This window comes from Hippopotamus amphibius, chromosome 5 (genome assembly GCF_030028045.1).
Source record: "Hippopotamus amphibius kiboko isolate mHipAmp2 chromosome 5, mHipAmp2.hap2, whole genome shotgun sequence".
In the NCBI taxonomy this organism is placed as follows: domain Eukaryota; kingdom Metazoa; phylum Chordata; class Mammalia; order Artiodactyla; family Hippopotamidae; genus Hippopotamus; species Hippopotamus amphibius.
Genome location: NC_080190.1, coordinates 38569618 through 38584752, shown reverse-complemented (window position 1 = coordinate 38584752; position 15135 = coordinate 38569618). Strand labels below are relative to the sequence as shown.

Below are 15135 nucleotides of genomic sequence, written 5' to 3'. Positions count from 1 at the left end.
ATAATTCTTATTATGGTATATTGTTATAATTGTTCTATTTTATTATTGTTAATCTCTTACTGTGCTTAATTTTTAAATTAAATTTTATGATAGGCATGTACAGGAAATAACATAGTATGTATAGGATCCAGGGTTATCCATGATTTCAGGCAACCACTGGGTCTCAGAACATGTTCTCTGTAGATATGGGGGACCACCGTATTATAAAAAGTGATGGTTGACCCTTCTTTGTATCTTGACACTTAAGCTCCAGTACCCACAGCTTTCTCTGTATCATCTCAACAAGAGATGGGCTTTTTACAAGGGTAAATAAGGAGCATTCTCTAGAGAAGAGTAGCTCACTGTCTGTCTAATCTCTTGTAGCAGGACTGCCTTTTGGTATTTATTAGATGCGTTAGTCACTCTATCTGACTTTTCTGTCTGTTCTGTTGGATACATTATCATAAAAATTAATTAACAATAACAGTTTAGAATTTACATTAATATAATTATTAACAAATTATATTGATACTATTATAATTAATAATTAACTATAATTATAGTTGGATATTTTCGTCAGATGTTATATGCATTTTTCAGTCTAACTTTTCTGAAATGGGAGAAACATCCCTTGTAATAAGGTAGGGAGTAAGGAGGAGAAGCATAAAATGATTTATTTTAGTCAAGAAACATTGAGATTCTGCTGTGTGCCAGGTGCAGTGCTAGATTCTGGGAATTATACAGATTAATAAAAACTAGTCCCCTTAAAAACTCCCCAGTAAGAGTAAAACAACATAAGTGTAGTTATAATGATGTGTGCAGTGGCAGTCAGTATGTACAAGAAGCTAAGAATAGGTAGGGTTTTAGAGGATGCTTTCTGCAGATGAAAATGATTAGGTTGAATCTTAAATGGTGAGTAAAATTTATCCAGTTGAAAGTAGAAGGAGGTAGCATTTGGTAGGTGTGAGGGACAAGAAGATATACTGACCTTCCAGATATAGGAATCAGAATGCAGAAAATCATGGACATGAGAAGCTTTTTAGTCAGTGTAGGAAAGTACAGGTAACTTGTTCAAGAGGAAAGTTTGAAACAAGGAGATGTGAGTAATGAGGCTAGGAGTAGTAGATTGGGGTAAGATAGTGGAAGGCCTTAAATACTGCATTAAAGAATTTGGGTTGTATTTTCTAGGCAGTGAGGAGTCAATTTTTTAAAAAGTTTATTTATTTATTGGCTGCATTGTGTCTTTGTTGCTGCACATGGGCTTTCTCTAGTTGTGGCGAGCGAGGGCTACTCTTTATTGTGGTACATGGGCTCCTCATTACTGTGGCTTCTCTTGTTGCAAAGCACAGACTCTAGGTGCACAGGCTTCAGTAATTGTGGCACACAGGCGCAATAGTTGTAGCACATGAGCTTAGTTGGTCCATAGCATGTGGAATCTTCCTGGAGCAGGGATCAAACCCGTGTCCCCTGCATTGGCAGGTGGATGCTTAACCACTGCACCACCTAGGAAGTCCCAGGAGTCATTAATTTTAAGGAGAAGAATAGCATAGTTGATTTTTTATTTTGAGTAGATATTTTTAGAAATTTGCAAGATGGGATTGAGATAGAATTAGAATGAAGATGGGGAGACCGATTAGAAGCCTCTTGGAAGAGGTCAGGTAATAGTTGTTGAGGACTTTGATTTAAGGTAGTTGGGTAGTGGTGGTAGAGATTAAGAAGAGGAAATTGATTTGTGAAATAAGAGGGAGGTAAAACTTTTGGTGACTTAGGGCTTGAATTTTTCAAGTAACTGAATTGCTGGACTTCTACCCTGTTAGCACTTTGATTTGATTATTCATCACCTGCTTTTGTTCTGAGCACTTGATCTGGATTTTAAGTCTGGCCTTAGGTTTGGTGGAGGGAGAAGAAAAACAAACAACCAAAAAGCAAGAAAAAGAAAAGCCAGAGATAGATCACTTCTGGTGACTACAACTTTGAAGAAAATTGTTGGAAATTTAGCTAGGAATTATATCTATTTCTGTAGTATGTTTGCATACCACAAAATGTTAATAATGTTTGTGTAATAGTAAAAAAAGCAATATAAAATAAGCAATATTCCTAATTTAATAATCCTTGCCTATGAATAAATTTCTTAGATAGGTTCTAGACCCTGTTTATCCACTAACTTAAAACAGTGTGCTAAATCATTCACGGAAATAAACAAAGAAAATTAGAACTTAACGTGATGGTGCTGATTAACTGTTGATCTAGGGTCACTGTTCCAAAGGTTGTTTTGAAAGCAGACTCTTTTAATGATTAAAAGTTTGTTTTGAATGGTTCTTTAGCATTCTTCCTACCAAGCATACCCTAGGCAGAAAAGATTCCTTTCAGTAACTGAAACTTGTGGAGGATAGATTTTTCTTGGTGAATATTGTATAATTTGAAGGAAGAAAAAAATGATTAGGTGATTATGATAGGTCTGAGAGTGGAGGAGGAGACAGCTTGAAATTGTCATGGAGTGTTTGAAAACTCAAACTTTGTCAGAGGTCTGATCCCAGAGGATTTTGTCATTTATCAGTGACACCAAGGGACTAATTGTAAAAAAGCATGGAGGTTGTTCTTCATGATGTCCTTTGCTTAGGGATATCTAAAAAGATTTTGCTTTTTTTTTTTAACAATCCATTGCTTTATGACTTAAAGTCATTTTACCTGTATCTCTTAAGAACAAAACATTTGCTGATTTTACAATGTAAAATGATGTTTTGTTTTCTCATATAGTTTTTTTTTCCCCCGCAAATGGATTGCTACCAGTATGTAGGGATTCTCATAATTAATCTCTGCCTTTACCACACCTTTAAGTACTTTATAAACATGCACTTAATTGCTAAGGTTTCACCCTTCCTCTTTCTGGTTATCTTTTTTCTGCTATCCTTTTAGGGGGCCATATAATCTTTGCCTTAAAAAGTAAAAAATTTAAATGGCCTTTATCATCTAGAGAAACTAGGAGTTTTAAAGCAGTTTTGTAGATTGTGTATCTTTGAATATACATAGGCTAGAAGCTAAAGGTTAGAACTTTTTCTGGGATTTGTTAAAGTGTTAAGACATTGTTACTTTGAGAAACTTTGGTTGCAAAACAATTGATAGGTTTCTCCAGTTATTCAAGCTGACCCAAGATTTTAAAAGTATCTATAAGAAACAATTTTGTTGTAGTGTTTTCATAGTTTTCTTTTCAAAGTACATTTTGTTTATGACTTAGAGGAGAGTGTTTTAGGGCTCTATGGTTATCTGCAAATATCACCTTAGAAAATCTAAAGATGAATTTGTTTTTAGTATCAGGGTGAAACTACACACTTAAGTTTTTTTTTGTCTTCTTTAGTGAATGTGCAAGTTAATGTTACTCATTTCTTAGAGTCATCAGTTATTTTAGGGTGAGATTTAAGAAATAACTCAGAAAATGTTTCAACAAACTTGAAAATAAAATTTTTATGATGCAGTATTGAATCATAGTTTATATAGTTCTTACATTTATTATAGCTTTCTGTATATGAACTAATTTTAATTTATTTTACTTTAGGACAACGCTGGTACATCCTCTTTAATAATAAACAATAAATTGGTTTGTAATGAAACGATTGAAATGTCTAAGGACAGCAAAACTGAAACCTATTCAGGAAGAAAAAGATTAAATGAAATTGAACTTCACCATGAACCACCAGCAAAGAAAGGTACTTCTTCCGCTGCCAGCAGGAGGCCTTTTAAGAAAGCTCACTCCTAAACCAGAAAACAGAATAGTTGCACATAGAAGGAAATTTACTTATCTAAGAAAAAAAATCTGAGAAAAGATAAATGTCCCTAATTTTTACACTAACATATTATAAACTGTCTACAGGATGGATGTATTTAAAGCTGCTTTTATTTCAATAAGTATGTTTTTAGGTATTGTGTTCTTGTCACTTTAACATGATGATAATTCTTTTACTTCTGTGCCTATAGTAGTTAAAAGTCATCACTTTCATTTTCATGATTATATTACCTTTTCTGCCAGAATTTCTCCACATTGTTTTTTCTTCTTCATTCTTTTTTCACTTGAAGAAAAGCCTATTTGACAGTAAGACTGCACTATACATTACTAAAGACAAATGTGGTCAAGTTGTGTTTTCTATGAAATTACTAAAAAAAAAAATGGGTGCATGCTTACTCTGTACTATAGCTCCCTGATTATGTGGAATAACATAGAAGCTTTCATCTTGTCTCTAAGCTATTCATTCTGTCTTTTGAAAAGCTTTTATAATATGATACAGGGAGGGAGGGCTTTCTACGAGAAGGTACATTTGTTTTAGAAACTTAACTAGCTGCATCAACATTGAGAAAAATGGATGGGTTAAGTCTTTCTTTGGTTATTAGTAAAATAAGTTAAATATACCTGCCTCCTGAGGTTAAGAATAAAAACAATTGGGTAATACATCAATATAATAAATACCTCATATGGGGGCCGGGGGGTGAAGGGGAAGCTGAGACGAAGTGAGAGAGTAGCATAGACATATATATACTACCAACTGTAAAATAGATAGCCAGTGGGAAGTTGCTGTATGACAAAGGGAGTTCAACTGGAGGATGGATGATGCCTTAGAGGACTGGGTCGGGGAGGGTGGGGGGGGGAGTCGAGGGAGGGAGGGAATATGGGGATATGTGTATAAAAACAGATGATTGAACTTGGTGTACCCCTCAAAAAATAATAAATAAAATTTTTAAAAAAATTAAAAAAAAAATAAATACCTCATAGAATCTTAGTAAAATTAATAAAATTTTCAAAAGTAGATGACTTAAAGGATAATATAGCACTAGATATATTAATCTAATAAATTGTGAGCTAATAGGTTGAGACTAATATGCATGGTCACCTTCTGTTATCCATTGAAGGAGTGGTACCTTAGCTACAGGGAGTATAACCTTGTCATGATTTCCACAATACTGTTCCTCTATTTTTCACCTTGACTGGTGCCATAGAGTAGTTGAGAATATAGGGTAGTTGAGACTGTGGGATCAGTAGGTCACTAGGAAGTAGAAGTGGGCAGGAATGAGTGATCTACATGGTATGACTAATGCTAATGGTAACTGTTCATGAAGAAGATGATTATATAATAACCCTAGTTGTTAGTGATAAGTAATTTGGATATGGGTAGATTTAAGTTTAGGTAACGTAAAATATTTTTTTCCTCCTTAAATTCATAACCACTGTCGCTATTTCTCAATTATTTGTTATTAGAGACTACAGGGACTACCTAAGGGATCATATGAATATTGTAGCTGTAACCACCCTTCTTGCCCTCTACCTGCTACTAAAAAATCTCCAGAACAAAATATGTGACTCCTGTAATTACTAGAATAGGATTAGGGGGTTGATAGTTTTACGGGATATATGTTTTCTGCTCTTAAAAGGGTGTACAAAGCCATTTTCCTATGGAAGTAAGTTTACTTGTTTGAGGTCACTGTATCTGTACTTTGGGGAAGCTGATAACCATGTAAACAGTTCAAGAAATAAGTCTTCAGAATAGTGATAAAGGAGACAAACTAGGGATATGCTACAATCTGCTGACCTGTGACTTTTCAACCAAATAGGTAAATCTCTAAGTTTCCAGAGTAGCTGTAATCTTTAGAATAAACTGAGAATCTGAAGGAACTAAATTAGGAAAATGTAACTACAAACATAGGAAAATCTTCAAAAATAAACTCATCAGCTTTTCAGAAAGCAGGCTATAGAACAGAGGTAATGCCATGTTTTTCCTCTCCTTTTTGAGGTAGGAGAGACAGTGTAAGTTATAGGTAATAAAACCTTGTCTAATGAGCTTTTAAAGTTAGTCTATTAAAGAGATCTTAGAATCCTCTTACGGGATTACACAATTACTGCTGCCCAAAAGCATTTAAATAATTGGGTGAAGGAAAAGAATATGGATTATATTTGAAAAATGAAAACTTACAAATAAAGCTTGTTTTCACATGTATACTACTGAATGTAAAACTGGATAAATTCTTGGATGAAGAGTAGAGAGGTGAGATTCCCAAATTACATAGTGATTTTTGGGGTAAGGGAACACTCTGCTTTCACTGGTCACATCAGTATCTTGAGAGGACTGGGATTTTTTTCCCCAGCCTTATTGAGGTATAATTGACAAATAATATTGTAATACATTTAAAATGTTTAACGTGGTATTTAATATACATTGTAAAAAGTTTCCCACCATATCATCATTAATTAATACATCTGTCACCTCACACATTCACCTATTTTCCACCCCTTTTTTTCTTTTTTGGCTAGAACAGTTAAGTTATACTCGCTAAGCAAATTTCACTTATACAGTACAATATTATCAATTATAGTCACCATGTTATACTTAGATCCTATGACCTTATTCAAGCCTCTCCCTACTTCTATAACCCGTCATCCCCTGGCAATGATCAAACTCATAGAAACAGAGAATAGAATGGTGGTTGCCAGGGCATGAGGGGTATTTGTCTTTCTCTGTGTGGCTTATTTCACTTATTTCACATAATGCCCTTCAGGTTCATCCATGTTGTTGCAAATGGCAGGATTTCCTTCTTATTTAGGCTGAATAATAACATTCCATTGTATACGTATTTACTTCACATTTAAAAAAAATCCATTCATCCATGCATGGACACTTAGGTTGTTTCCATGTCCTGGCTATTGTAAGAAATGTTTGCAGTAAACATAGGGCATGAACTTGCATGAACTTTGAGATAGTGATTTAATTTCCTTTGGATATATACTCAGAAGTGGGATTGCTAGATCATATGATAGTTCTATTTTTAATTTTTTGAGGAACCTCTATACTGTTTTTCTAGTGGTTGTACTACTTTATATTCCCATCAACAATGTGCAGATTCCCTCTTCTCCTCATCCTTGCCAGAATTTGTTATCTCTTATCTTTTTTGACACTAGGTATCCTAACCTGTTAGGTGGTATCTCACTGTAGTTTCGATTTACATTTTCCTAATGATTAGTGATGTTGAACACATTTTTCTGTACTGACTGTATGTCTTCTTTGGAAAAATGTCTGTTTAGTTACTCTGCCCATTTTTGAATTGCATTGTTTGATTTTTTTGGCTGTTGTATGAGTTAGCTATGTATTTTGAATATTAACCCCTTGTCAGATAGATGGGTTGCAACTATTTTCTCCCATTCCATAGGTTTCCTTTTCATTTTGTTGACAAGTTCTTTTGCTGTGCAGAAGCCTTTTAGTTTGATATAGTGCCACTTATTTATTTTTTGCTTTTGATGCTTGTGCTTTTGGTGTCATATCCAAAACCGCTTGCATAGAACAGTGTCAAGGAGCTTTTCCCTTATGTTTTCTTCTAGGAGTTTATGGTTTCAGGTGCTGTGTTTCCTCCCAACCCCCAGGTGCTATGTTTTAAGTCCTTTATCCATTTTGAGTTAATTTTTGTAAATGGAGTAAGATAGGAGTTCAATTTCATTCTTTTGTATGTGAATATCCAGTTTTCCCAACACAGTATTGAAGGGACTATCCTTTTCCATTGAGTGTTCTTGGCTTTCTTGTGTGTGGGTTTATTTTTAGGCTTTTGATACTATTTCATTGATCTGTGTATCTGTTTTTATGCCCGTACCATACTGTTTGGATTACTGTAGCTTTATAGTATAGTTGAAATTGGAAAGTGTGATGCCTCCAACTTTCTTCTTTCTCAAGATTGCTTTTGCTATTCGGGGTGTTTTGTGGTTCTGTATGAATTTTTAGATTGCTGTTCTATTTCTGTGAAAAATGCCATTGGAAATTTGATAGGCTTTGAATTGAATCTGTAGATTACTTTGGGTAATATGGACATTTTAACAATATTAATTCTTCTAATTCATGAACACGGAATATCTTTCCTTTTTTTGTATGTCTTTTTTCAGTTTCTTTCACCACTGTTATATAGTTTTCAGTGCATAGGTTTTTCACCTTCTTGGTTAAAGTTATTCCTAAATATTTTATTCTTTTTTATGCTATTGTAAATAGGTTTTTTTTCCCTTAATTTCTCTTTCTGATAGTTTGTTGTTAGTGTACAATTTTTTGTTTTGTATAATGTTTCTTGTATATTTTGTATCCTCCAACTTTAGTGAATTTCTGTATTAGTTCTAAACTATTAGTTCTAATAATTTTTTGGTGGAGTCTTTAGCATTTACTATAATGTAAATTTATGTCATCTGTAAACAGGGACAGTTTTACTTCTTCCTTGCCAATTTGGATAGTTTTTTTTTTTTTTTTTTTTTTCTTGCCTAATTTCTCTGGCTAGGACTTCTAGTATTATGTTGAATAGACATGGTGAGAGTGGGCATACTTGTTTTGTTCCTGATCTTAGAGGAAAAGCTTTCAGGTTTTCATGGTTGAGGATGACATTAGCTGTGGATTTGTCAAAGTTGGGTTTGTTTGCTTTTATTATATTGAAGTATGTTCCCTCTCTGTCCAGTTGGTTGAGAGTTTTTATTTTTTTTATTTTTTGGGGGGTACATCATGTTCAATCATCTGTTTTTATACACATATCCCCATATTCCCTCCCTTCCTTGACTCCCCCCCCTCGAATCCCCCCCACTCTCCCTGCCCCAGTCCTCTAAGGCATCTTCCATCCTCGAGTTGGACTCCCTTTGTTATACAACAACTTCCCACTGACTATTTTACAGTTGGTAGTATATATATGTCTGTGCTACTCTCTCGCTTCTTCTCAGTTTCCCCTTCACCCCCCGCCCCCTCCCATACCTCGAGTTCTCCAGTCCATTCTCTATATCTGCATCCTTGTTCTTGTCACTGAGTTCATCAGTACCATTTTTAGATTCCGTATATGTGAGTTAGCATACAATATTTGTCCTTCTCTTTCTGACTTACTTCACTATGTGTGACAGATTGTAGTTCTATCCACCTCATTACTGGTTGAGAGTTTTTATCATAAAGGGTGTTGATTCTTTTTGTTGCTGCTGTTCTTTTTTTCTTTTTTAATTATTTATTTTTGGCTGTGTTCGGTCTTGTTGCTTCCCACGGACTTCCTCTAGTTGTGCTGAGCGGGGGCTACTCTTTGTTGTGGTGCATGGGCTTCTCATTGCAGTGGCTTCTCTTGTTGCAGAGCACGGGCTCTAGGCATGCGGGCTTCAGTAGTTGCAGCACGAGGGCTCAGTAGTTTGTGGCTGTAGAGTACAGGCTCAGTAGTTGTGATGCATGGACTTAGCTGCTCTGTGGCATGTGGGATCTTCCTTGGCCAGGTATTGAACCCATGTCCCCTGCATTGGCAGGAGGATTCTTAACCATTACACCGGAAGGGAAGTCCCAAGGATGTTGAATTTTGTTAAATGCTCTTTCTGTGTCTAATGAAGTGATCGTATGATTTTTATTCTTTATTTTTAGTCTTCATTTTATTAGTATGGTATATCACATTTATTGATTTGCATTTGTTGAACTATCCTTGCATCCCTAGGATAAATCCTACTCAGTCCTGGTGTATGATCCTTTTAATGTGCTGTTGAATTTTAATTTGCTAATATTTTGTTGAAGATATTTCCATCTATGTCCATCAGTGATATTGACCAGTAATTTTCTTTTTTCTAGTGTCCTTGTCTAGCTTTGTTATCAGGGTAATGCTGTGAGAGAACTGTGATTTTAACTTATCAAATGGGGTCATAAGATTAAAAATCTTGAACAGTCACTTAAATTTTTTCCCCCACATTATATAATAGTATCTGAAAGACCTTTCATAAATGCTTGTGCTTTTTCTTTATTTTGCTCACAATGTCAACTGTGATTAGCATATAGGAAGATAGAAACCTATTTGTAGGATAGTAGATTTAATTTTAAAGAGCTTTTTATGATCTTGAAAATGCCTTCTTAATTGAACAGATTCATTACATGGGTACTATCATCTCTCATCTAGGATGCACAAGAGCCTGCCCCGGCAGGGGGAAAACTTAAGCACTTGAATCTCATTACTACGTGAGATTTGAGATTTATCTCTTGTGGAGCTATTACATGCAGCAGGGCTGCCAGATAGGGGCTTTGTAATGAAGCAAACTGACATGTTTTAGATCCCAAATGTGTTACAGGGCTGACTGTCAAGTTCTTTCAGAAATTAAAAAAAAAAAATTCCTGGAGCAGTGTGCATGTACACTCAAAGTGTTTGCATGTGCAGTACATTCCAGGTTTACCAAATCAGTATGTTTGGTATTTGTTCTCAGGAATCTACATTATAAGCTCTCTTGCTAATTCTCTAAAACTAGAGAATCTCTGTTGTAAAAAGACACTGTAAAGAGAACAGCTTAAAATTTAAAACATAAAATTACCCTGAAGTAACCAAGTTAATATAATTGAGCCATGTTAGATTATAAGTTTGCACATATCTAGAACCAGAATAGGTTACTGATTACAAAAATTATGTTTTTCTGATACAATGATATGTCTTAGTAGTAGAAAGGGAGAATATAAGCGATATAGCTAAATTTCAAAAATAATTCATTTAGGGGGACTTCTCTGGTGGTCCAGTGGGTAAGACTCCATGCTCCCAATGCAGGGGGCCTGGGTTCGATCCCTGGTCGAGGGACTAGATCCAACATGCATTCTGCAATTAAGCAGTCCATATGGTGCAACTAGGAAGCCTGCATGTCGCAACTAAGAAGTCTGTATGCTGCAACTAAAAAAAAAAAAAGATCCCTGCAACTAAGACCTGGCCCAGCCAAAATACATAAATAAATATTTTAAAAAATTCATTTAGGATTATTGTTCATGTATATAAAGATGCATTAGACACAAAGAGTTGGCTGTTAGAAAGTTTGGAATCTAGTAGATGAGAACGACAAGTAAACATTATTTCAGTGTAATGTGCTCAGATGCATAGGACAGTATGGTGGTGCTCACTAAAAAGAAAACTATAAAAAACACTTCTTAAAGATTCATTGGATAGTTAACAACAGAAAGTAATCAGTTTCTTAGTGAGGAGAATTTCTATCCAACTCGCCCTTGTAACTGTCTTCTGCTTTTATAGGTTTCATATTGTATCTGGGACCTTTAAGCATGAGGAATTTGATTCTTAACATGCTTAGTGAGACTACCAAATAAAAATGTAGATGAAATTGACAGATAAATAGCCAATGGAGGAGTGAATGAAGGTCAAAAGGACATGTTGAGTTGATTATATCAGTATAGTATTATGTAGAAAATACATAAAAATTGTATTAGAGTCACGTTGTATATAAATTTCATGTATATAAACATCAAACCATGAAGTGAAATAGAACAGAAAAAAAATTTAAAAACCAAACAGTCAGATTCTGTGTTTTGAAGTAATTTTCCTAGGATATGAGACACTCATCAGCTCAGTTATTGTAGTAATGGAAATTGTATGAAAACATAAGATAAATGTGTACCTGGAAAATTGAAAATTATGTTTCAAGAGTTAATCATGTAATCTGTGAGAAAAATTTGAACGTAATTTATACTGGACAGTTGCGTGAGGTGAGTTAATTTGTCAAAATATATATTAAGAATTAAGTTTTAGCTAATAGTTTATCTTCTCTGGACATAGTTTAATGTATACCAACTGTATTAAAGTTTTTGTACTTATAGAACATTTACGAAGTGCTTTAACATACGTTATATATTAACTTATTTGGCCCTCTTAACATTTTCCTGTAGTAAGTAGGGCAGGTAGAAATATCCTTATTTTAGAAATATAGATATTAAGCCTGAAGAAGACAAACCTTTATTTATTTTTAATTAGCTGAACTCTTCTGTACAGATTTTCAGTTTCTAATAATATCTAACTATATCCCAAGCACAGTGATCTAAGCTCATTGATTATCTTGATCTTCACAATAACTCTGAGATAGGTGATATTAATGTTATTATTTCCATTTTACATTTGAGGGAAACAGCCATGGGGGTTAAGAAGTTTATTGACAGTTATGCAGCTAGTGAAGGGTAAGGCTACATTAGACTTGGCAGAAATTTGACCATTTTTCTCCTAATTTTACCTGCGAAAGTGTAGGGTACTCACTTTGCAAATCACTAATTTAGTAGATCTGTAATATAATTGTACTTTAAAACTGTTCTTTAGTCTGCCTTAGGGTGTGATTCCCTACTCTCTATCTCATAATAAAAATAAGGATTTGTGGTAGACAATTTAAATAACATTAAAATCTATAAAAAGAAAGTAGAAGTAACTGGTAATCTCACTCAGTAGTTACCAGCATTTTCTTGTACATCCTTTGCTAATTCTTTCTGCTGTGACTTAATGAAACTATAATTTTTACATAAATGGGTTTATACTATGTATGTTTTGCAACCTGCTTTTTCTTTTTTACTCAATAGCTTATTTCTGTTTTTCATTAAAAGTTTGCTTTCATATATTTCATATGTTTGAATATTGGCTTATATGCTAACTTCTTGATTTTATTAAGGTTTGCCAGATTAATAATAATTTTATTTTTAAAGGACCTACACATGTTAGTCCAGCCATCACTGAAGACCAAAAGAAAAGTGAAGAGATGCAAGAGAACATTTCAGAAGATAAGGAAAATATTAGAGTTTTAAAAGAAAATGAAGAGCTGAAAACACGTTTACTCACTGTTGAGAATGAACTTAAAAATGAAAAGGAAGAAAAAGCAGAATTAAACAAACAGATAGTTAGTTTGCAGCAGGAACTTTATTCTTCTGGAAAAAAGAGTTTTAGTTGTAGTATAGAGGTCCAACAAATTCAGTCGAATTATGACAATGTGATTTCTGAATTACATGTGCAGAGAGGTATAAATCAAGAACAAGAGGAAAGGATCATGAAATTGTCAAACGAGATAGAAACTGCTAGAAGAAACATCACAAGTAGTGTTTCACAAATAAAATTAATGCAAGCAAAGTTAGATGAACTGCGTACACTTGATTCAGTTTCTCAGATCTCAAACATAGATTTACTCAATCTCAGGGATCTGTCAAGTGGTTCTCAAGAGGATAATTTGCCGAATACACAGTTACATCTTTTGGATAATGATTATTTGATAAGTAAGCAGGTTAAAGAACATGGTATTCAAGAACTTAGTAGGGAAAGGTCATTCCACTCTACTGTTGAAGCCATTTGGGAAGAATGTAAGGAGATTGTAAAGACTTCTTCCAAAAAAAGTCATCAGATCCAGGAACTGGAACAACAAATTGAAAAATTACAGGCAGAAGTAAAAGACTATAAAGATGAAAACAATAGACTAAAAACAGAGGAGAGGGAGAATAAAAATCAAGATGATCTACTAAAAGAAAAAGAAAGTCTTATACAGCAGCTGAAGGAAGAATTGCGAGAAAAAACTGTTAGTCTTGATACTCAAGTACAGCATGTAGTTGACGGAAAAAGAGCCCTTTCAGAACTTACACAAGATGTTGTTTGCTATAAGATGAAAATAAAGGAACTTGCAGCAATGTTAGAAACTCAGAAAAATGAATGTAGCCATTCAGCCAAGTTAGAACAAGAAATTATGGAAAAGGAATCTATCATTTTAAAGCTAGAAAGAAATCTGAAGGAATTTCAAGCAAATCTTCAAGATTCTATCAAAAATGCCAAAGATTTAAGTGAAATGGAAGTCAAGCTGAAAGAAGAAATCACACAATTAACAAATAATTTGCAAGATGCAAAGCATTCACTTCAATTAAAGGAAAAAGAAAAAGAAACATACCGTCAAGAAACAGAAAAGTAAGTTAAAAGTTATTAAAATGTTTGAAAATATTCAGAGCATTTAATTTGATTGATTTTTCTATGTAGTTTTAAAATAATTTAAGTGGGTATAACTTAATCTGGTTAAGTATAGCATGTATGATGAGTGAAGAACTTTGTTTATATAAACCTTTGGAACTGAATGTTCTGTGCAAACATCTATTTATAAAATCTCCTGAAATCCCCCTTGAAGGACTCATTCTTGGTTTGGACATTCCAAATTTGGGAAAAGATCTAATTTTATAGATTATTAGCAGCTCACTTATATGATCCAAAGTGATTAGTGGTACATCACTATAGAAAAGTGATTTGTGTTTTTTAGGTTGAAAGAGGAGCTCTCTGCAAGTGCTGCTCTTACCCAAAATCTGAAAGCAGATCTTCAGAAGAAGGAAGAAGATTATGCTGAGCTGAAAGAGAAACTGGCTGATGCCAAAAAGCAGATTGAGCAAGTACAGAAGGAGGTAGGTTATTTGAAAAGTTGTGTGGCCAATTTATTTATTTTTTAAAGGTATTTATTTATTTATGGCTGTGTTGGGTCTTCATTGCTGCGCGCAGGCTTTTTCTCTAGGTGTGGCAAACGGGGTTACTCTTCATTGCAGTGCACGGGCTTCTTATTGTGGTCGCTTCTGTTGTTGCAGAGCACAGGCTCTAGGAATGCAGGCTTTAGTAGTTGCGGCACATAGCCTCTGTAGTTGTGGCACACAGGCTTAGTTGCTCCACGGCACGTGGGATCTTCCCAGGGGTTGAACCTGAGTCCCCTGCATTGGCAGGCAGATTCTTAACCACTGTGCCACCAGGGAAGTCCCTGTGTGGCCAGTTTAAATGAGGAAGATTGTTTTCCTTATATATCAAGTTTAGACACTAATTTTAGTATTGAGCAGAACATTTGTCAACTCCATAATTTTTCTTAAAATGATAACAGTTATTTCACAAAAGAAAATTTAGCTTAAACAAACTGAAGAATGTCTAATATTAAGAAAAATATGTGCCTTATATAAAATTAGAACCTTTTTTCTTTAAAGGACTGCTAAATTCAAGTCCCCCTAAAACAGTAAAAAGCAAACTTGTTTGCAGGTAGTATTTAGAAGAGTATGTAGTGCGGTTGTAACAATTTTTTATTATAATTTGATTTAAAAATAGGAAATATAATCACATGGTTCCAATTTAAAAATATGTGAAAATATATATAGTGAGGGAAAAAACTGCCTCCCAGCCATCAAGTTTCCCTCCAAGGCATCAAATGTTACCAATTATTTTCTTTCTCTTCACTTCTCCCTCCTCCCTTTGTTTTTCCTTCTTTCTCTTCCTATAAAAAATAGAAATATCCTGTAAACACCAGGTCAACCTTGGTTTTTTTCTCTCAATAGTATATCTTGGCTGTCTTTCCATCTCAGGCTATAGTCTCCAAATGAGTTGTTTTTAATGACTATGAAC

At 34.3% G+C, this 15135-nt stretch overlaps 1 protein-coding gene across 6 annotated transcripts in view; it reads left to right on the top strand.

The window, feature by feature from the left end:
* Nucleotides 1-15135, top strand: part of KIF20B (kinesin family member 20B) — a 76620-nt gene that overhangs the window by 23445 nt on the left and 38040 nt on the right. For all 6 annotated transcript variants that reach the window (XM_057736617.1, XM_057736620.1, XM_057736619.1 and 3 more), the window contains 3 exons: nucleotides 3533-3683; nucleotides 12444-13680; nucleotides 14024-14162. In XM_057736617.1, the coding sequence (XP_057592600.1) occupies nucleotides 3533-3683; nucleotides 12444-13680; nucleotides 14024-14162 (1527 nt within the window). The remainder of the gene's footprint in view (nucleotides 1-3532; nucleotides 3684-12443; nucleotides 13681-14023; nucleotides 14163-15135) is intronic.